At 50.3% G+C, this 23,106-nt stretch overlaps 1 protein-coding gene across 3 annotated transcripts in view; it reads left to right on the top strand.

Annotated features, from left to right (window-relative positions):
• Window positions 1–23,106, top strand: part of LOC118373396 (noelin-2-like) — a 121,752-nt gene that overhangs the window by 52,146 nt on the left and 46,500 nt on the right. Inside the window, exon 1 of one of the 3 annotated variants that reach the window (XM_052518822.1) lies at window positions 10,692–11,168. The exons of the other annotated variants lie outside the window; for them this stretch is intronic. Within the exon in view, the coding sequence (XP_052374782.1) occupies window positions 11,025–11,168 (144 nt within the window). The 5' untranslated portion in view covers window positions 10,692–11,024. Of the gene's footprint in view, window positions 1–10,691; window positions 11,169–23,106 lie in introns of those variants that run through there. 3 annotated transcript variants of the gene reach the window in all.

Genomic DNA, 23,106 nt, shown 5'->3' with positions numbered 1-23,106 from the left:
GAGAAAGAGAGAAAAGGAGAAGGAGCATAGAGAAATGGAGGAGAGTAGAGAGAGAGAAAAGGAGAAGGAGCATAGAGAAAGGGAGGAGAGTAGAGAAAGAGAGAAAAGGAGAAGGAGCGTAGAGAAATGGAGGAGAGTAGAGAAAGAGAGAAAAGGAGAAGGAGCGTAGAGAAATGGAGGAGAGTAGAGAGAGAGAGAAAAGGAGAAGGAGCGTAGAGAAATGGAGAGAAAGGGAGGAGAGTAGAGAAAGAGAGAAAAGGAGAAGGAGCATAGAGAAATGGAGGAGAGTAGAGAAAGAGAGAAAAGGAGAAGGAGCATAGAGAAATGGAGGAGAGTAGAGAAAGAGAGAAAAGGAGAAGGAGCATAGAGAAATGGAGGAGAGTAGAGAAAGAGAGAAAAGGAGGAGCATAGAGAAAGGGAGGAGAGTAGAGAAAGAGAGAAAAGGAGGAGCATAGAGAAAGGGAGGAGAGTAGAGAAAGAGAGAAAAGGAGAAGGAGCATAGAGAAAGGGAGGAGAGTAGAGAAAGAGAGAAAAGGAGAAGGAGCATAGAGAAATGGAGGAGAGTAGAGAAAGAGAGAAAAGGAGAAGGAGCGTAGAGAAATGGAGAGAAAGGGAGGAGAGTAGAGAAAGAGAGAAAAGGAGAAGGAGCGTAGAGAAAGGGAGGAGAGTAGAGAAAGAGAGAAAAGGAGAAGGAGCATAGAGAAATGGAGGAGAGTAGAGAGAGAGAGAAAAGGAGAAGGAGAGTAGAGAAATGGAGAGAAAGGGAGGAGAGTAGAGAAAGAGAGAAAAGGAGAAGGAGCATAGAGAAATGGAGGAGAGTAGAGAGAGAGAAAAGGAGAAGGAGCGTAGAGAAATGGAGGAGAGTAGAGAAAGAGAGAAAAGGAGAAGGAGCGTAGAGAAATGGAGAGAAATGGAGGAGAGTAGAGAAAGAGAGAAAAGGAGAAGGAGCATAGAGAAATGGAGGAGAGTAGAGAAAGAGAGAAAAGGAGAAGGAGCGTAGAGAAATGGAGAGAAAGGGAGGAGAGTAGAGAAAGAGAGAAAAGGAGAAGGAGCATAGAGAAAGGGAGGAGAGTAGAGAAAGAGAGAAAAGGAGAATGAGAGTAGAGAAATGGAGAGAAAGGGAGGAGAGTAGAGAAATTGAGAGAAAGAAAGGGAGGAGGTAAAATGTCAGAATGGCTTTCCATTACATTTGACATTTTAGTCATTTAGCAGACTTTTTTATCCAGAGCAACTGACAGTTAGTGCATTCATGTTGAGATACATTCTTGTTAATGTCACAGTATAGACTTTTACGTCCGCCCCCGCGCCCCGACCTGGGCGCGAACCAGGGACGCTCTGCACACGTCAACAGTCACCCTCGAAGCATCGTTACCCATCGCTCCACAAAAGCCGCGGCTCTTGCAGAGCAAGGGGAACCACTACTTCAAGGTCTCAAAGCAAGTGACGTCATCGATTGAAACGCCACTAGCGCTCACCACCGCTAACTAGCTAGCCATTTCACATCGGCTACACTAAGATACATTCATGTTAAGATACATTCATGTTAAGATAGCTTGGTGGGACAACCACATGTCACAGTCATAGTACATTTGTACTCAATCAAGTAGCTAACAGTAGAGATGGGTGGGATGGGCTGTCGGGTGCAAGTGTTAGTTTACAAAAGGCATTTTTTCTGGGGGGGATTGTTTAATATACTCTTTGAAGAGGTAGAGTATCAGATGTTTTATGTTTTTGGAAGATGGGCAGGGACTCTCAGGATGAAGCTGGTTCCACCATTGGTGTGCCAGGAAAGAGAAGAGCTTAGACTGGGCTGAGCGGGAACTGCCCTAGAGACAAGAGGTGGCAGAATCAGGGTACTCGGGTTGGGGTGTAGCATAGCCTGAAGGTAGGGAGGGGCAGTTCCTCTTGCTGCTCCGTAGGCAACTACCATGGTCTTGTAGAGGATGTGAGCTTTGACTGGAATCCAGTGGAGTGTGTGGAGGAGTGGGGTGACATGGGAGAACTTGGGAAGGTGGAACACCAGGCGGGCTGTGGAGTTCTACTATATAAGTCGCAAGGGTTCGATGGCACAAGCGGGCAGCCCAGCCAACAGCGAGTTGCAGTACTCCAGACGTGAGACAATAATTTCTTAAAGCTTGTCGGATCATACTAGTGCAAACTTTAGTCTGACAGTGGGTTTACTGAAATACATGGATTCTCCTCTAATAGATATGGCAAATGTTATTATGTTCCCAGTAAATCTTGCTTCCCCCAAAACTGTGTCTAGTTCATCTTTGCATATCTGTCTTACAAACTAGAGATCAGTAGTGATTCGGTAGATCCGTTCTGTAGAAACATGTATTAGTATCACAAGGTGAGATACTGTATTGTATGGTTGTCAGTGATACATTTGTCTCTTTATTTAAATCATCTCTTTAAACCTTTTGCTGCCACCCGGTGGCCATGGACACTAACACATGTATGATGTGTTGCTTACACATGCTGTATTACACACAATAATTAACCCCAAAACTATTTTCAAATAGTGAGCCAACATGTTTTCAGCACTTTTATTTACGTTATTGATAAACTCATTTTATCATGCTCTCTCTTCTCTCTCTGCAGCCAGTGGAGGCTCCTCAGAGGAGGAAGGGGATGACCATCCTCCTCAGTGAATATCAGAAAAGTTAAACTGTTTTGATAAAAATATATTAATTATATTCACATGTCACCAAATAATTGATTAGTAATGAAGGTCTACGGTAGGCTCAGCAGCACTCTGTATGGTAGCACCATGGTGTAGCCAGAGGACAGTTAGCTCCTGTCCTCCTCTGGGTACATTGACTTCAATACAAAACCTAGGAGGCTCATGGTTCTCACCCCCTTCCATAGACTTACACAGTAATTATGATAACTTCCGGAGGACATCCTTCAACCTATCTTCAGCATGAACTGATATGTTGTCCACCTAATCAAAGGACCAGAGAATTAATCTAGTACTGAAAGCATAAGCTACAGCTAGCTAGCACTGCAATCCATAAAATGTAGTTCACTCAAAGACAGAGAAAGACAATAGTTGAACAGGAGAAGCAAGAGAGAGCCTTATTTCATAGTATATATTTTTTTACTTTCACTTTCACTTACTTGGCTAGCGAATGTAACTATCTAGTTAAGCCTACTCAAACACACGGTTCAAACAGTGGGTTGCTTTGTTAGCTAGCTGGCTATGGCTTTCCAACAATGGAACTCTTCTAAGACCTGCCACCGGGGCCCGCCAGTTTAACTGCTAAACTACTTGCTGTACTGTATGATTGTAGCGGGTTTACTAATGTGTTAGTTCTAGTAGCTATGTTGACTATGACATTAATATGGTGGCAACGATGAAGGCTGTGTGTTGCGGTTATGATAGGAAAGTTTGGCTTGTCAAGGTGTTCACAAACAGCTGTTGTATTGTGCACTGAAGTCCACAAGCGAAAGGAAAAGGTGAGAGGAGGAGAGAAGGAATTATACTGAACAAAAATATAAACGCAACATTTAAAGTGTTGGTCCCATGTTTCATGAGCTGAAATAAAAGATCCCCAAATTTTTAGACAAGCACAAAAAGCTTATTTCTCTCAAATTATATGCACAAACTTGTTTACATCGCTGTTAGAGAACATTTCTCCTTTGCCAAGATGATCCAAAAACACTCTAAAATGTGTAGTTCTGTCAGACAACACAATGCCTTAAGTTTTGAGGGCGCATGCAATTGGCCTGCTGACTGCAGCAATGTCCACCAGAGCTGTTGCCAGATAATTGAAAGTTAATTTCTCTACAATAAGATGCCTCCAACGTTGTTTTAGAGAATTTGGCAGTACGTCCAACCAGCCTCACAACCTTAACCAGTCCAGCCCAGGACCTCCACATCCGGTTTCTTCATCTGCAAGATTGTCTGTGACCAGCCACCCGGACAGGTGATAAAACTGTGGTTGTGCACAAACAAAGAATTTCTGCACAAACTGTCAGAAACTGTATGCTCGCCGTCCTCACCAGGGTCTTCCCCTGACTCTGCAGTTCAGCGTCATAACCGACTTCAGTGGGCAAATGCTCACCTTCGATGGCCACAGGCACACTGGAGAAGGGTGCTCTACACGAATTAATCCTGCGTTTCAACTGTACCGGCCAGAAGGCAGACAGCTTGTATGGCATCGTGTGGGCGAGCGGTTTGCTGATGGCAACGTTGTGAACAGAGTGCCCCATGGTGGTGTTGGGGTTACGGTATAGGCAGGCATAAGCTATGGACAATGAACACAATTGCATTTTATCGATTTGAATGCACAGAGATACCGCGACGAGATCCTGAGGCCCATTGTCGTGCCATTCATTCGCCGCCATCACCTCGTGTTTCAGCGTAATTATGCATGGCCCCATGTCACAAGGATCTGTACACAATTCCTGGAAGCTGAAACATGTCCCAGTTTTTCCATGGTCTGCATACTCACCAGACATGTCATTCATTGAGCATGTTTGGGATGCTGTGGATTTATGTGTGCGACAGCCTGTTCCATTTCCTGCCAATATCCAGAAACTTCACACCGCCATTGAAGAGGAGTGGGAAAACATTCCTCAGGCCACAATCAACAGCCTGATCAATTCTATATGAAGGAGTTGTGTCGCGCTGCATGAGGGACATGGTGGTCACACCAGATACTGACTGGTTTTCTGATCCACAACTCTACCTTTTGATCCAGAACCCTCATTTTTTTATTAAAGGTATCTGTGACCAACAGATGCATATCTGTATTCTCAGTCATGTGAAATCCATAGATTAGGGCCCAATTCAGTTATTTAAATTGACTGATTTCCTTTTCTACTTGATGCACCCATCCCGTCAACATCCACTGAATTGCAGAGTGCCAAATTCAAATGAAATTACTAAAAATGTTTAATTTTCATGAAATCACAAGTGCAATATAGCAAAACACAGTTTACCTTGTTGTTAATCCATCCGGAGTATCAGATTTCAAAAAAGCTTTTCGGAAAAAGCAAACCAAGCGTTTATGTAAGGACATCTCTCTCAGCAGACAAAACATTACAAACAGCTACCAGCAAAGTAGATTGGTCACGAAAGTCAGAAAAGCAATAAAATAAATCGCTTACCTTTGATGATATTCAGATGTTTGCACTCACGAGACTCCCAGTTACAAAATAAATGTTCCTTTTGTTCCATAAAGATAATTTTTATATCCAAAATACCTCCATTTGGTTGGCGTGTTATGTTCAGAAATCCACAGGCTCGAGCGGTCACGAGGGGGCAGACGAAAATTCCAAATAGTACCCGTAAAGTTCGTAGAAACATGTGAAACGTTTTTTAAAATGGATCCTCAGATTGTTTTTACAATATATAATCGATCATATTTCAACCGGACCTTAGCTTTTTCAACTCTGTTGTTGCATGCAAAACGCTGCTGGCACCCAGCCATCCAATAACACGATGTGATCTTTCACACTAATTTTTCAGAATAAAAGCCTGAATCTATGTCTAAAGACTGTTCACACCATGTGGAAGCCATAGGAATAGGAATCTGGTTGATATCCCTTTAAATGGAGGGAAGGCAGGCAATGGAACAGGGAGCTTTCAAAATAAGAGGCACTTCCTAGTTGGATTTTCCTCAGGTTTTCGCCTGCAATATCAGTTCTGTTATACTCACAGACAGTTTTTTATATCCTAATCTGCATATATATGCATCTTCTAGCTTCTGGGCCTGAGAATTTGGGTACGTTTTTCATCCAAACATCAAAATACTGCCCCCTACACGCAACAGGTTAAATAAACTGTAACTCAGTCAAATCTTTGAAATTGTTACGTGTTGCTTTTTATATGTTTGTTCAGAGTATATATAGGCTACATTGATCAGGGGTGTATTCATTCTGCCGATTCTGTTGAAAAGCCTTTCTTAAACGGAAGCAAACGGAACAAAACGGGAATAAACATACCTGAATATGTCCAATAGAAACTCTCATCTGCAACTGTTGGACTAATGATTACAACCTAGATCAGCTAGATGCAGGCAAGTGTGTGCAAGCCGGTATTAAATGTGTCACTGTCTGTCACCTTCATTACTCTGATTTCTCTGGACCTGTGCGCCTACATGTAGTAGCCTAAGCCTATCCATGTTACATTGAGCTGGGTGAAGTATGAATGACAGTTATCCAATATGCTGTAATAGAAATAAGGCCATGCTCATAAGAACATTTAAATTCGTCCTCCGTCATCATAAACGGCACCGACCGCCACTGTCTGCACATAGTGAGCAATATTTTTGGAACATCAAATCACAATAAAATCGCAGTATCGAATCACATACATATCGTATCGGCACCTAAGTAATAATAATGTAATGGGTGCTTACATTAGTCCTGTTCCACACATGTACAAGTGTGTATTATATGCATGTATGAAATGGAAATGTGTTTTTTGAATATCCCTGAGACAGTGGGATCACAGCCAGCATGAACCATTATCAACAGCAACAATTAGGATTAAGTGCCTTTCTCAAGGGCACATAAACAGATTTTTTACCCTGTCTGCTCAAGGATTTGAACTAGCAACCGTTGGGTTCCTGGCCCAACACTCTAACCTCTAGGCTACCGGTCACCATATCAGGATAATATCGTATTGTGAGGTCCCTGGCAATTCCCAGCCCACTCATACTCAGGTTCAACCAGACTAGGGGTACTTCTGTCTGCTTTGCTGTGATCTTTTACTCTTTCATATCCAGGGCAAGGCAAGGATCCTGCAGAGATGTGTGTGTGTGTGTGTGTGTGTGTGTGTGTGTGTGTGTGTGTGTGTGTGTGTGTGTGTGTGTGTGTGTGTGTGTGTGTGTGTGTGTGTGTGTGTGTGTGTGTGTGTGTGTGTGTGTGATCTAGCTACATGTATAAATGCGTCATACGACAGCCTAGAAGGGAAAGCATAGTGAATATAGAATCATTACAACAGACAAAGAGAGGATGTGTGACTCAATTATTCCTTGACATGCCATCATGATACTAAACTGTGACAATTATGTGTCACCACCATCGGGTTAACACCAGCGAGGCAGTAAATGTCAAAGGCTGATTGGCCTCAAGCAAATGGGCGTGAGCTGAACAGCTGTAATGCTCCTACTGGCCACTTGAGGGCAGCCTTGTCACAGCAATAGGCTGGAGAGGCAGAGTGGGAGAGAGAGAGCAAGCAGGTGAGCTGAGGAGGCCTGACATGTCTTGGATGGAGCTCAGCAAGCTGTCTCCTCTCATAACATGTCAACCCATGGCCCTACACAGCAAACCCCATATCACTCACCATCCATCCAGCCCCAACCCAGCCCCTGCCCAGTGTCGGTATCTGGATAGGAGAGGCTTGTCTGACAAGATCAATCAGTCACCATACACAAAGAGGAGAGGAGATGACATGGACATACTGTCACACCCAGGCAGTCTGTCATCATTATGAGTGGCTGCTGTTTTAGAGGGGCATTTGATGCTGATGCATAATCCCTACAGGGTAAATTGACACCATCTTCTATGGGCAGAGTAAGCAGAAGTTCTGAAACATGACACTATTGCCTGGTTCAAGAAACACTTTCACAAGAACAAGAGAAAGTAATGATGATAACAACCACCACCTGATGACAATGATGATAATCAACTGCTTTGCATGGTTTCCACATACTCACTCTACCACCCCCACTCTGTAGCATCCACCTGGGTGATGCACGACATGGCAGCCATTTTGCTCCATGAAAAGCCTCTTAATTCCTACTTCATTTCACAGTCAGATCCATTAGGCTTCCAATTTTCTCCACTTCTATAATTACCTCCCTATTATTGATTAACTTTCCATTGCATCAACTCGTTTAGTTAGTTAGGTCCACACTGAAAACTCCTCGCATGGCCAGTACTTTGAGAGAGGGGTTTGTTCAGCTTGAGTTAAAAGATAGCATTGTGTGTGTGTGTGTGTGTGTGTGTGTGTGTGTGTGTGTGTGTGTGTGTGTGTGTGTGTGTGTGTGTGTGTGTGTGTGTGTGTGTGTGTGTGTGTGTGTGTGTGTGTGTGTGTGTGTGTGTGTGTGTGTGTGTGTGTGTGTGTGTGAGAGTGTGCGCGCGCGTGCAGTGGCGAGCGGGGCTGCAGCGGTTGAGAGTGCATATTACAGGGTGATTAAGGAAGAGTCAGGAGGGGTAACTGATGGGCTGTCAGGAGAAGAGATGAGGAAAAGAGGAGAAGAGGAGCTGTGGGCTGGAATACCTCATTCCTCTTCCTCATTAATACCCATCCCACACATCCTGCGTACTCACTCCTCCTCTTCCTCATTAATACCATGCCAAGAATGCCTACTTATACCTCATCCTCTCCCTAATTTTTCTCCTCTTCCTCCTTATGTCCATCTCACCATGCAGCCTCTTCCACTTATTTCCACATTAATACCCACCTCGTCATCCTTCTCTTCCTCCTCTTCTTCCTCTCCCTCCTCTTCCTCATTAATACCCACCCTGCTTGCCCCTTCTCCTCCTCTCCCTCTTCTTCCTCTCTCTCATCTTCCTCATTAATACCCACCCTGCTTGTGTCTTCCTCCTCCTCCTCCAGTCCATCTGAGTAGAGAGGGGGATGTATATGAGGTGATGCCTCTGAACAGGCTGCAGGCTAGCTGTGAGATGGACAGAGTAATGGAACCCAACACAGTCATGGTGTTGAACACTGAATGTCCTGTCCTGTCTTGTCTGCACTCATCTACATACCCTTGCAGCCTCCCTCCACAGTGTCATCGTCTCTCTCTCTGTGACTGTGTGCTTTTCAATGAACATGCTAAACAGTCAGGAGAGAACTGCGATAGAAGGCTTGAAAGAGAGGGAGAGATTCAAAAGAAAGGAGGGACGTAAAAGCATATAAAGAAAGGCTGGAGTAAGGGAGGAGACGCTGACAGCCAGGGAGTAGAGGGGAAGGCAGCCAGGGAGGGAACGAGAGAGAGGGAAGCAGCCAGGGAGGGAACGAGAGAGAGGGAGGCAGCCAGGGAGTAGAGAGGAAGGCAGCCAGGGAGGGAACAAGAGAGAGGGAGGCAGCCAGGGAGTAGAGAGGAAGGCAGCCAGGGAGGGAACAAGAGAGAGGGAGGCAGCCAGGGAGTAGAGAGGAAGGCAGACAGGGAGGGAACAAGAGAGAGGGAGGCTGCCAGGGAGGGAACGAGAGAGAGGGAGGCAGCCAGGGTGTAGAGAGGAAGGCAGCCAGGGAGGGAACAAGAGAGATGGAGGCAGCCAGGGAGTAGAGAGGAAGGCAGACAGGGAGGGAACAAGAGAGAGGGAGGCAGCCAGGGAGGGAACGAGAGAGAGGGAGGCAGCGAGGGAGGGAACGAGAGAGAGGGAGGCAGCCAGGGAGGGAACGAGAGAGAGGGAGGCAGCCAGGTAGGGGACAAGAGAGAGGGAGGCAGCCAGAGAGGGAACGAGAGAGCGAGGCAGCCAGGGAGGGAACGAGAGAGAGGAAGGCAGCCAGGGAGGGAACGAGAGAGAGGGAGGCAGCCAGGGAGGGAACGAGAGAGAGGGAGGCAGCCAGGGAGGGAACGAGAGAGAGGGAGGCAGCCAGGGAGGGAACGAGAGAGAGGGAGGCAGCCAGGTAGGGGACAAGAGAGAGGGAGGCAGCCAGAGAGGGAACGAGAGAGAGCGAGGCAGCCAGGGAGGGAACGAGAGAGAGGAAGGCAGCCAGGGAGGGAACGAGAGAGAGGGAGGCAGCCAGGGAGGGAACGAGAGGAAGGCAGCCAGGGAGGGAACGAGAGAGAGGGAGGCAGCCAGGGAGTAGAGAGGAAGGCAGACAGGGAGGGAACAAGAGAGAGGGAGGCTGCCAGGGAGGGAACGAGAGAGAGGGAGGCAGCCAGGGTGTAGAGAGGAAGGCAGCCAGGGAGGGAACAAGAGAGATGGAGGCAGCCAGGGAGTAGAGAGGAAGGCAGACAGGGAGGGAACAAGAGAGAGGGAGGCAGCCAGGGAGGGAACGAGAGAGAGGGAGGCAGCGAGGGAGGGAACGAGAGAGAGGGAGGCAGCCAGGGAGGGAACGAGAGAGAGGGAGGCAGCCAGGTAGGGGACAAGAGAGAGGGAGGCAGCCAGAGAGGGAACGAGAGAGAGCGAGGCAGCCAGGGAGGGAACGAGAGAGAGGAAGGCAGCCAGGGAGGGAACGAGAGAGAGGGAGGCAGCCAGGGAGGGAACGAGAGAGAGGGAGGCAGCCAGGGAGGGAACGAGAGAGAGGGAGGCAGCCAGGTAGGGGACAAGAGAGAGGGAGGCAGCCAGAGAGGGAACGAGAGAGAGCGAGGCAGCCAGGGAGGGAACGAGAGAGAGGAAGGCAGCCAGGGAGGGAACGAGAGAGAGGGAGGCAGCCAGGGAGGGAACGAGAGGAAGGCAGCCAGGGAGGGAACGAGAGAGAGGGAGGCAGCCAGGGAGTAGAGAGGAAGGCAGCCTTGGAGAAGAGAGAGAGAGAGAGAGAGAGAGAGAGAGAGAGAGAGAGAGAGAGAGAGAGAGAGAGAGAGAGAGAGAGAGAGAGAGAGAGAGAGAGAGAGAGAGAGAGAGAGAGAGAGAGAGAGAGAGAGAGGCAGCTAGGGAGGGGAGGAGAGAGAGAGAGAGAGAGGCCACTAGGGAGGGGACGAGAGAGGGAGGCAGCCAATGAGCAGCTCTGTATCTTGAGAGAGAGCGAGTGAGGGAGAGAGAGGCTCTGGCAGGCAGTTGCTCTCAGAGAGATAAACCCAGTGTGATGCTGCTGCTGGATGTGAGCTCCTGTCCTCTGCCCCGCTCTTTGGTTCTACCGCTGGCTGACTGACTGACTAAGCCTGGGTCTGTGGTTATCAGAGCTGTTCTAGTTTCTTCCCTGGGCTGAGGAGAGAGCCACCGTGCTGGGGCTGTGTCTCTGGCTAACTGCCTGTCCGCCTGGTTCTCTGCTCCTGCCTGGCCGACTAACTGGTCCCGGTGCAGGCAGGCAGAGTGGGGTGGAAGAGTGCAGGGCAGAGGGACGGTAGGGGCTGAGGAGCACGGAGCGGTGTGGAGGTGGGGGGACAGGCAAAATGAGCGTGCCGCTGCTGAAGATCGGGGCGGTGCTCAGCACCATGGCCATGGTGACCAACTGGATGTCCCAGACACTGCCCTCTCTGGTGGGACTCAACGGGACCACCGTCTCCCGAGGGGGCACCTCCGAGAGGATCGTCAGTGTGCGTACAGTAGACGGCTCTTTTCCCATCCTTTCTACCTGTTTGCTGGGTGGATGAGTTGGAGACCGGGAGAGGGGTCTTAGAGCGGTAGGGTGGTTGAAGTGGGGTTGGGGGGGTGGATATCGGAGAGGGTCTGTCTCACGGGGGCGGCGCTAAGAGAAATGATAGAGGATGAAAGCGGTGCATGTGAGAGCGATGCTGCTGGGAATCAGGCGAAGTGGGAATGATGTTCAGGGTCTTGTGTGAGTGATTCTCCCAGGGAACTGATCCAGAATTTGCTGTGTTGATTTTGCTGTGTTGATTGCTGGGAGGAGAAGGAGAATCAGGGGAGAGCTGCCCTGCTGGTGAATTCTCTGTGTGATGTGGGTGATCGGAGCTGGGATACTGCTGCTGTGGTGAGGGATGAGGATGTTGACTGATATGTCAGAGAGCTGGAGGGTGTAACTGATGCTATGCCAACTCTGAGGTGATGATGATGATGATGATGGGGGGGAGATTTGGGCTCCAGCTCCTACACACCCTATTCCAGTTGGATGCGTACCTCGTTCCCCCATCTCTCTTTCCTTCGTCCCCTGTGTCGAAATGGACTGACTCTGTATAGGTGTATGCATTCAGAATCCAAGCCAGGGACCGTCATTTTGTTATCTCCTTGAAGGGTACATTATGTTGGGTCTCATGTGAGGAGCGTGTTAAAAGATTGAGATGTGAAGGTTTATGGAGCTTGTTGTGGATGTACACCTGTGTACACTGTGATGCATGTGTGGTGTGACTGTGCATATGGGTGCTCCATATGGATGAGATGAGAGGTGTTGAGAAGTGTCAAGCAGAGGAATGCATCTGTCATGTTCAGGATCATTAGTAGCGAGTGATAGCCTTTGGTTCTTTCCTGGGTCTATTTTCATGGCATCTGCTCCCTTATTAAACGCCCAGCCCTGATGAAATGTGTGTGTCCTGCACTGTCCATCTGTGTGTGTCCAGCTCTGTCCGTGTGTGTTTGTGTGCGTGCATGCCGCATGCCTGCCTCATTGCCTGCCTTCCTTATCCTTAGTGTGTGTGTGTGTGTGTGTGTGTGTGTGTGTGTGTGTGTGTGTGTGTGTGTGTGTGTGTGTGTGTGTGTGTGTGTGTGTGTGTGTGTGTGTGTGTGTGTGTGTGTGTGTGTGTGTGTGTGTGTGTGTGTGTGTGTGTGTGTGTGTGTGCGCACTTACAGGTGTGTATTTATTGGTCAATTCTCCCTATGGTCTCAGGAGCTGGGTCCATCTGTTCAGAGAATTATGACTCTATCTTCCCAATCTTTCCTCTATCACAGAGCCCTATCCTCAATCAGTCCAGTCTTATCATAAAAGCCTGCTGCACCAACAAATACCACTTTATTGCACCGAGGCACCCAGCTGTAATAACTGTCTCAGCGGCTCACTGGAGGAAACATTGTTGATGTTTTCACGGTTGAGGCTGAGCTCTATGAAGGTGTTGACCTTGTAGAGAGAGGTCCAGCAAAACATTCCCTGAGATGCATTTATCTATTCTACAAGCGCAGATACTTCTCTTCAAGTTCAATATCAATATAGCTTGTGTCTGATCTGTGTGTTTCTCAGAGCTTTAGCTTTTGAAGAACTAGGAAGGATGACATTCCCATAGTGCCCCTGAATGAGTGGTACAGGAGTGGTTCTACTTCCTGCCTGGGTGGGTGTGGTCTAAGTGTTGTGTATAGTAGTGTTAATAGTAGTGTGGCTATTGAAACAGAGCCATGGTCTGCTACTTCAGGAGGGGCTTTGAGATCCATTCCACTTCCTGCCTGGGTGGGTGTGATCTAAGTGTTGTGTATAGTAGTGTGGCTATTGAAACAGAGCCATGGTCTGCTACTTCAGGAGGGGCTTTGAGATCCGTTCTACTTCCATGGTTGATGTGGTGAATCTGGACTTGATGTTGTGGTGATGGAGTCATCAGAGAGGAGGACTATTTCTCTTTTACCATTTCACATGTTCTGGTTCAACAAAGAGCCTTTGATGCTCCTTATTTTTCCTCACTCTCAAAGCAACATCGAGAAGGCTTCCATCAACAACATTTTCATATTTTAAAAGTCTTAATGACAAATTCTATGAGACATTATAGATTGGGTGGAATCTAAACACATTATAAAACGTGCAGATGAGCTGGAGGTTAAACCTATGGAAGCCATTGGGGTTAAAGCATTAGAGGAACATTTGACTAACGTTGTTGTTAGGTTAGTTTCAAACCCACTCGACATTTTTTGGGTCGTCTTGTGATGTTGTGGCGCCAGTGTCCTGATGGCCATGTATGACTGCTCCTCACCCTAGTGTCCTCATGATCAGTGTCCCGATGGCCATGTATGACTGCTCCTCACCCTAGTGTCCTCATGATCAGTGTCCCGATGGCCATGTACTGCTCCTCACCCTAGTGTCCCCATGATCAGTGTCCCGATGGCCATGTATGACTGCTCCTCACCCTAGTGTCCTCATGATCAGTGTCCCGATGGCCATGTATGACTGCTCCTCACCCTAGTGTCCTCATGATCAGTGTCCTGATGGCCATGTATGACTGCTCCTCACCCTAGTGTCCTCATGATCAGTGTCCCGATGGCCATGTACTGCTCCTCACCCTAGTGTCCTCATGATCAGTGTCCCGATGGCCATGTATGACTGCTCCTCACCCTAGTGTCCTCATGATCAGTGTCCTGATGGCCATGTATGACTGCTCCTCACCCTAGTGTCCTCATGATCAGTGTCCCGATGGCCATGTACTGCTCCTCACCCTAGTGTCCTCATGATCAGTGTCCCGATGGCCATGTATGACTGCTCCTCACCCTAGTGTCCCCATGATCAGTGTCCCGATGGCCATGTATGACTGCTGCTCACCCTAGTGTCCTCATGATCAGTGTCCCGATGGCCATGTATGACTGCTCCTCACCCTAGTGTCCTCATGATCAGTGTCCCAATGGCCATGTACTGCTCCTCACCCTAGTGTCCTCATGATCAGTGTCCCGATGGCCATGTATGACTGCTCCTCACCCTAGTGTCCTCATGATCAGTGTCCTGATGGCCATGTATGACTGCTCCTCACCCTAGTGTCCTCATGAACAGTGTCCCGATGGCCATGTACTGCTCCTCACCCTAGTGTCCTCATGATCAGTGTCCCGATGGCCATGTATGACTGCTCCTCACCCTAGTGTCCTCATGATCAGTGTCCCGATGGCCATGTACTGCTCCTCACCCTAGTGTCCTCATGATCAGTGTCCCGATGGCCATGTACTGCTGCTCACCCTAGTGTCCTCATGATCAGTGTCCCGATGGCCATGTACTGCTCCTCACCCTAGTGTCCTCATGATCAGTGTCCCGATGGCCATGTATGACTGCTCCTCACCCTAGTGTCCTCATGATCAGTGTCCTGATGGCCATGTATGACTGCTCCTCACCCTAGTGTCCCCATGATCAGTGTCCCGATGGCCATGTACTGCTCATCACCCTAGTGTCCTCATGATCAGTGTCCCGATGGCCATGTATGACTGCTCCTCACCCTAGTGTCCTCATGATCAGTGTCCCGATGGCCATGTATGACTGCTCCTCACCCTAGTGTCCTCATGATCAGTGTCCCGATGGCCATGTACTGCTCCTCACCCTAGTGTCCCCATGATCAGTGTCCCGATGGCCATGTACTGCTCCTCACCCTAGTGTCCTCATGATCAGTGTCCCGATGGCCATGTACTGCTCCTCACCCTAGTGTCCTCATGATCAGTGTCCTGATGGCCATGTATGACTGCTCCTCACCCTAGTGTCCTCATGATCAGTGTCCCGATGGCCATGTATGACTGCTCCTCACCCTAGTGTCCTCATGATCAGTGTCCCGATGGCCATGTATGACTGCTCCTCACCCTAGTGTCCTCATGATCAGTGTCCCGATGGCCATGTATGACTGCTGCTCACCCTAGTGTCCTCATGATCAGTGTCCCGATGGCCATGTACTGCTCCTCACCCTAGTGTCCTCATGATCAGTGTCCTGATGGCCATGTATGACTGCTCCTCACCCTAGTGTCCTCATGATCAGTGTCCCGATGGCCATGTATGACTGCTCCTCACCCTAGTGTCCTCATGATCAGTGTCCCGATGGCCATGTATGACTGCTCCTCACCCTAGTGTCCTCATGATCAGTGTCCTGATGGCCATGTATGACTGCTCCTCACCCTAGTGTCCTCATGATCAGTGTCCCGATGGCCATGTATGACTGCTCCTCACCCTAGTGTCCTCATGATCAGTGTCCCGATGGCCATGTACTGCTCCTCACCCTAGTGTCCTCATGATCAGTGTCCCGATGGCCATGTACTGCTCCTCACCCTAGTGTCCTCATGATCACTGTCCCGATGGCCATGTATGACTGCTCCTCACCCTAGTGTCCTCATGATCAGTGTCCCGATGGCCATGCACTGCTCCTCATCCTAGTGTCCTCATGATCAGTGTCCCGATGGCCATGTATGACTGCTCCTCACCCTAGTGTCCCCATGATCAGTGTCCCGATGGCCATGTATGACTGCTCCCTACCCTAGTGTCCTCATGATCAGTGTCCCGATGGCCATGTACTGCTCCTCACCCTAGTGTCCTCATGATCAGTGTCCCGATGGCCATGTATGACTGCTCCTCACCCTAGTGTCCTCATGATCAGTGTCCCGATGGCCATGTATGACTGCTCCTCACCCTAGTGTCCTCATGATCAGTGTCCCGATGGCCATGTATGACTGCTCCTCACCCTAGTGTCCCCATGATCAGTGTCCCGATGGCCATGTATGACTGACCCTCACCCTAGTGTCCTCATGATCAGTGTCCTGATGGCCATGTATGACTGCTCCTCACCCTAGTGTCCTCATGATCAGTGTCCCGATGGCCATGTACTGCTCCTCACCCTAGTGTCCTCATGATCAGTGTCCCGATGGCCATGTACTGCTCCTCACCCTAGTGTCCTCATGATCAGTGTCCCGATGGCCATGTACTGCTCCTCACCCTAGTGTCCTCATGATCAGTGTCCCGATGGCCATGTACTGCTGCTCACCCTAGTGTCCTCATGATCAGTGTCCCGATGGCCATGTACTGCTCCTCACCCTAGTGTCCTCATGATCAGTGTCCCGATGGCCATGTATGACTGCTCCTCACCCTAGTGTCCTCATGATCAGTGTCCCGATGGCCATGTATGACTGCTCCTCACCCTAGTGTCCTCATGATCAGTGTCCCGATGGCCATGTATGACTGCTCCTCACCCTAGTGTCCTCATGATCAGTGTCCCGATGGCCATGTACTGCTCCTCACCCTAGTGTCCCCATGATCAGTGTCCCGATGGCCATGTACTGCTCCTCACCCTAGTGTCCTCATGATCAGTGTCCCGATGGCCATGTATGACTGCTGCTCACCCTAGTGTCCTCATGATCAGTGTCCCGATGGCCATGTACTGCTCCTCACCCTAGTGTCCTCATGATCAGTGTCCCGATGGCCATGTATGACTGCTGCTCACCCTAGTGTCCTCATGATCAGTGTCCCGATGGCCATGTATGACTGCTCCTCACCCTAGTGTCCTCATGATCACTGTCCCGATGGCCATGTATGACTGCTCCTCACCCTAGTGTCCTCATGATCAGTGTCCCGATGGCCATGTACTGCTCCTCACCCTAGTGTCCTCATGATCAGTGTCCCGATGGCCATGTATGACTGCTGCTCACCCTAGTGTCCTCATGATCAGTGTCCCGATGGCGATGTATGACTGCTCCTCACCCTAGTGTCCTCATGATCACTGTCCCGATGGCCATGTATGACTGCTCCTCACCCTAGTGTCCCCATGATCAGTGTCCCGATGGCCATGTATGACTGCTCCTCACCCTAGTGTCCTCATGATCAGTGTCCCGATGGCCATGTATGACTGCTCCTCACCCTAGTGTCCTCATGATCAGTGTCCCGATGGCCATGTATGACTGCTGCTCACCCTAGTGTCCTCATGATCAGTGTCCCGATGGCCATGTATGACTGCTGCTCACCCTAGTGTCCTCATGATCAGTGTCCCGATGGCCATGTACTGCTCCTCACCCTAGTGTCCCCATGATCAGTGTCCCGATGGCCATGTATGACTGCTGCTCATCCTAGTGTCCTCATGATCAGTGTCCCGATGGCCATGTACTGCTCCTCACCCTAGTGTCCTCATGATCAGTGTCCCGATGGCCATGTACTGCTCCTCACCCTAGTGTCCCCATGATCAGTGTCCCGATGGCCATGTATGACTGCTCCTCACCCTAGTGTCCCCATGATCAGTGTCCCGATGGCCATGTATGACTGCTCCTCACCCTAGTGTCCCCATGATCAGTGTCCCGATGGCCATGTATGACTGCTGCTCACCCTAGTGTCCCCATGATCAGTGTCCCGATGGCCATGTATGACTGCTCCTCACCCTAGTGTCCTCATGATCACTGTCCCGATGGCCATGTATGACTGCTGCTCACCCTAGTGTCCTCATGATCAGTGTCCCGATGGCCATGTACTGCTCCTCACCCTAGTGTCCTCATGATCAGTGTCCCGATGGCCATGTATGACTGCTCCTCACCCTAGTGTCCTCATGATCAGTGTCCCGATGGCCATGTACTGCTCCTCACCCTAGTGTCCTCATGATCAGTGTCCCGATGGCCATGTACTGCTCCTCACCCTAGTGTCCTCATGATCAGTGTCCCGATGGCCATGTACTGCTCCTCACCCTAGTGTCCTCATGATCAGTGTCCCGATGGCCATGTACTGCTGCTCACCCTAGTGTCCTCATGATCAGTGTCCCGATGGCCATGTACTGCTCCTCACCCTAGTGTCCTCATGATCAGTGTCCCGATGGCCATGTATGACTGCTCCTCACCCTAGTGTCCTCATGATCAGTGTCCCGATGGCCATGTATGACTGCTCCTCACCCTAGTGTCCTCATGATCAGTGTCCCGATGGCCATGTATGACTGCTCCTCACCCTAGTGTCCTCATGATCAGTGTCCCGATGGCCATGTACTGCTCCTCACCCTAGTGTCCCCATGATCAGTGTCCCGATGGCCATGTACTGCTCCTCACCCTAGTGTCCTCATGATCAGTGTCCCGATGGCCATGTATGACTGCTGCTCACCCTAGTGTCCTCATGATCAGTGTCCCGATGGCCATGTACTGCTCCTCACCCTAGTGTCCTCATGATCAGTGTCCCGATGGCCATGTATGACTGCTGCTCACCCTAGTGTCCTCATGATCAGTGTCCCGATGGCCATGTATGACTGCTCCTCACCCTAGTGTCCTCATGATCACTGTCCCGATGGCCATGTATGACTGCTCCTCACCCTAGTGTCCTCATGATCAGTGTCCCGATGGCCATGTACTGCTCCTCACCCTAGTGTCCTCATGATCAGTGTCCCGATGGCCATGTATGACTGCTGCTCACCCTAGTGTCCTCATGATCAGTGTCCCGATGGCGATGTATGACTGCTCCTCACCCTAGTGTCCTCATGATCACTGTCCCGATGGCCATGTATGACTGCTCCTCACCCTAGTGTCCCCATGATCAGTGTCCCGATGGCCATGTATGACTGCTCCTCACCCTAGTGTCCTCATGATCAGTGTCCCGATGGCCATGTATGACTGCTCCTCACCCTAGTGTCCTCATGATCAGTGTCCCGATGGCCATGTATGACTGCTGCTCACCCTAGTGTCCTCATGATCAGTGTCCCGATGGCCATGTATGACTGCTGCTCACCCTAGTGTCCTCATGATCAGTGTCCCGATGGCCATGTACTGCTCCTCACCCTAGTGTCCCCATGATCAGTGTCCCGATGGCCATGTATGACTGCTGCTCATCCTAGTGTCCTCATGATCAGTGTCCCGATGGCCATGTACTGCTCCTCACCCTAGTGTCCTCATGATCAGTGTCCCGATGGCCATGTACTGCTCCTCACCCTAGTGTCCCCATGATCAGTGTCCCGATGGCCATGTATGACTGCTCCTCACCCTAGTGTCCCCATGATCAGTGTCCCGATGGCCATGTATGACTGCTCCTCACCCTAGTGTCCCCATGATCAGTGTCCCGATGGCCATGTATGACTGCTGCTCACCCTAGTGTCCCCATGATCAGTGTCCCGATGGCCATGTATGACTGCTCCTCACCCTAGTGTCCTCATGATCACTGTCCCGATGGCCATGTATGACTGCTGCTCACCCTAGTGTCCCCATGATCAGTGTCCCGATGGCTATGTATGACTGCTCCTCACCCTAGTGTCCTCATGATCAGTGTCCCGATGGCCATGTACTGCTCCTCAACCTAGTGTCCTCATGATCAGTGTCCCGATGGCCATGTACTGCTGCTCACCCTAGTGTCCTCATGATCAGTGTCCCGATGGCCATGTATGACTGCTCCTCACCCTAGTGTCCTCATGATCAGTGTCCCGATGGCCATGTACTGCTCCTCACCCTAGTGTCCTCATGATCAGTGTCCCGATGGCCATGTATGACTGCTCCTCACCCTAGTGTCCTCATGATCAGTGTCCCGATGGCCATGTACTGCTCCTCACCCTAGTGTCCCCATGATCAGTGTCCCGATGGCCATGTATGACTGCTGCTCACCCTAGTGTCCTCATGATCAGTGTCCCAATGGCCATGTATGACTGCTGCTCACCCTAGTGTCCTCATGATCAGTGTCCCGATGGCCATGTACTGCTCCTCACCCTAGTGTCCTCATGATCAGTGTCCCGATGGCCATGTACTGCTCCTCACCCTAGTGTCCCCATGATCAGTGTCCCGATGGCCATGTATGACTGCTCCTCACCCTAGTGTCCCCATGATCAGTGTCCCGATGGCCATGTATGACTGCTCCTCACCCTAGTGTCCCCATGATCAGTGTCCCGATGGCCATGTATGACTGCTGCTCACCCTAGTGTCCCCATGATCAGTGTCCCGATGGCCATGTATGACTGCTCCTCACCCTAGTGTCCTCATGATCACTGTCCCGATGGCCATGTATGACTGCTGCTCACCCTAGTGTCCCCATGATCAGTGTCCCGATGGCTATGTATGACTGCTCCTCACCCTAGTGTCCTCATGATCAGTGTCCCGATGGCCATGTACTGCTCCTCACCCTAGTGTCCTCATGATCAGTGTCCCGATGGCCATGTACTGCTGCTCACCCTAGTGTCCTCATGATCAGTGTCCCGATGGCCATGTATGACTGCTCCTCACCCTAGTGTCCTCATGATCAGTGTCCCAATGGCCATGTACTGCTCCTCACCCTAGTGTCCTCATGATCATTGTCCCGATGGCCATGTATGACTGCTCCTCACCCTAGTGTCCCCATGATCAGTGTCCCGGTGGCCATGTATGACTGCTCCTCACCCTAGTGTCCTCATGATCAGTGTCCCGATGGCCATGTACTGCTCCTCACCCTAGTGTCCTCATGATCAGTGTCCCGATGGCCATGTATGACTGCTCCTCACCCTAGTGTCCCCATGATCAGTGTCCCGATGGCCATGTATGACTGCTGCTCACCCTAGTGTCCTCATGATCAGTGTCCCGATGGCCATGTATGACTGCTCCTCACCCTAGTGTCCTCATGATCAGTGTCCCGATGACCATGTACTGCTCCTCACCCTAGTGTCCTCATGATCAGTGTCCCGATGGCCATGTATGACTACTCCTCACACTAGTGTCCTCATGATCAGTGTCCTGATGGCCATGTATGACTGCTCCTCACCCTAGTGTCCTCATGATCAGTGTCCCGATGGCCATGTATGACTGCTGCTCACCCTAGTGTCCTCATGATCAGTGTCCCGATCAAAATCAAATCAAATCAAATTTATTAATATAGCCCTTCGTACATCAGCTGATATCTCAAAGTGCTGTACAGAAACCCAGCCTAAAACCGATGGCCATGTATGACTGCTGCTCACCCTAGTGTCCTCATGATCAGTGTCCCGATGGCCATGTACTGCTCCTCACCCTAGTGTCCTCATGATCAGTGTCCCGATGGCCATGTATGACTGCTGCTCACCCTAGTGTCCTCATGATCAGTGTCCCGATGGCCATGTATGACTGCTGCTCACCCTAGTGTCCTCATGATCAGTGTCCCGATGGCCATGTACTGCTGCTAACCCTAGTGTCCTCATGATCAGTGTCCCGATGGCCATGTACTGCTCCTCACCCTAGTGACCTCATGATCAGTGTCCCGATGGCCATGTATGACTGCTCCTCACCCTAGTGTCCTCATGATCAGTGTCCCGATGGCCATGTATGACTGCTGCTCACCCTAGTGTCCTCATGATCAGTGTCCCGATGGCCATGTACTGCTCCTCACCCTAGTGACCCCATGATCAGGGTCCAACATTCACACTCCTCTGAGCTACAATCAGTCTGCTCCATTTGCTTTCAGTCCCTTTCCAACAACCATCTGAGCTAAGCTGGTCCATGGGCGTGTGGCACTGCACTCAACCTCTAAAAAAGTTCACCATAGTGAGTTATTCAAAAGGACTGAACAAGGCCTCCCGGGTGACGCAGTGGTTAAGGGCTGTGCCACCAGAGACTCTGGGTTCGCGCCCAGGCTCTGTCGCAACCGGCCGCAACCGGGAAGTCTGTGGGGCGACGCACAATTGGCCTAGAGTCGTCCGGGTTAGGGAGGGTTTGGCCGGTAGGGATATCCTTGTCTCATCGCACACCAGCGACTACTGTGGCAGGCCGGACACAGTGCACACTACCCAAGGTCGCCAGGTGCATGGTGTTTCCTCCGACACATTGGTGCGGCTGGCTACTGGGTTGGATGCGCGCTGTGTTAAGAAGCAGTGCAGCTTGTTGGGTTGTGTATCGGAGGACGCATGACTTTCGACCTTCATCTCTCCCGAGCCCATACGAGAGTTGTAGCGATGAGACAAGATAGTAACTACTAACAATTGGACACCATGAAATTGGGGAGAAAAAGGGGGTAAAAAAAAGTCCAAACATACCCTAGCCTGGGTATGACTAGCCTGGGTATGGTTAGCCTGGGTATGACTAGCCTGGGTATGACTAGCCTGGGTATGGTTAGCCTGGGTATGACTAGCCTGGGTATGACTAGCCTGGGTATGGTTAGCCTGGGTATGACTAGCCTGGGTATGGTTAGCCTGGGTATGACTAGCCTGGGTATGGTTAGCCTGGGTATGACTAGCCTGGGTATGGTTAGCCTGGGTATGGTTAGCCTGGGTATGACTAGCCTGGGTATGGTTAGCCTGGGTATGGCTAGCCTGGGTATGGCTAGCCTGGGTATGGTTAGCCTGGGTATGGCTAGCCTGGGTATGGTTAGTCTGGGTATGGCTAGTCTGGGTATGGCTAGTCTGGGTATGGCCAGTCTGGGTATGACTAGCCTGGGTATGGCTAGCCTGGGTATGGTTAGCCTGGATATGGCTAGCCTGGGTATGGCTAGCCTGGGTATGGTTAGTCTGGGTATGGCTAGCCTGGGTATGACCCAGCCTGGGTATGACCCAGCCTGGGTATGGCTAGCCTGGGTATGGTTAGTATGGATATGACTAGCCTGGGTATGGCTGACTGACTAGCCTGGGTATGGCTAGCTTGGGTATGGTTAGTATGGTTAGCCTGGATATGACTAGCCTGGGTATGGTTAGCCTGGGTATGGCTAGCCTGGGTATGACTAGCCTGGGTATGACTAGCCTGGGTATGACTAGGCTGGGTATGGCTAGCCTGGGTATGGTTAGCCTGGGTATGGTTGCCTGGGTATGGCTAGCCTGGGTATGACTAGCCTGGGTATGACTATCCTGGGTATGGCTATCCTGGGTATAACTAGCCTGGGTATGACTAGCCTGGGTATGACAAGGCTGGGTATGGCTAGCCTGGGTATGGCTAGCCTGGGTATGGCTAGTATGGGTATGGCTAGCCTGGGTATGACTAGCCTGGGTAGGGCTA

The sequence above is a fragment of the Oncorhynchus keta genome, chromosome 5 (genome assembly GCF_023373465.1).
Source record: "Oncorhynchus keta strain PuntledgeMale-10-30-2019 chromosome 5, Oket_V2, whole genome shotgun sequence".
Taxonomy (NCBI): Eukaryota; Metazoa; Chordata; class Actinopteri; order Salmoniformes; family Salmonidae; genus Oncorhynchus; species Oncorhynchus keta.
The sequence above is the reverse complement of the archived record's forward strand: the minus strand, read 5'-3'. Positions and strand labels throughout refer to the sequence as shown.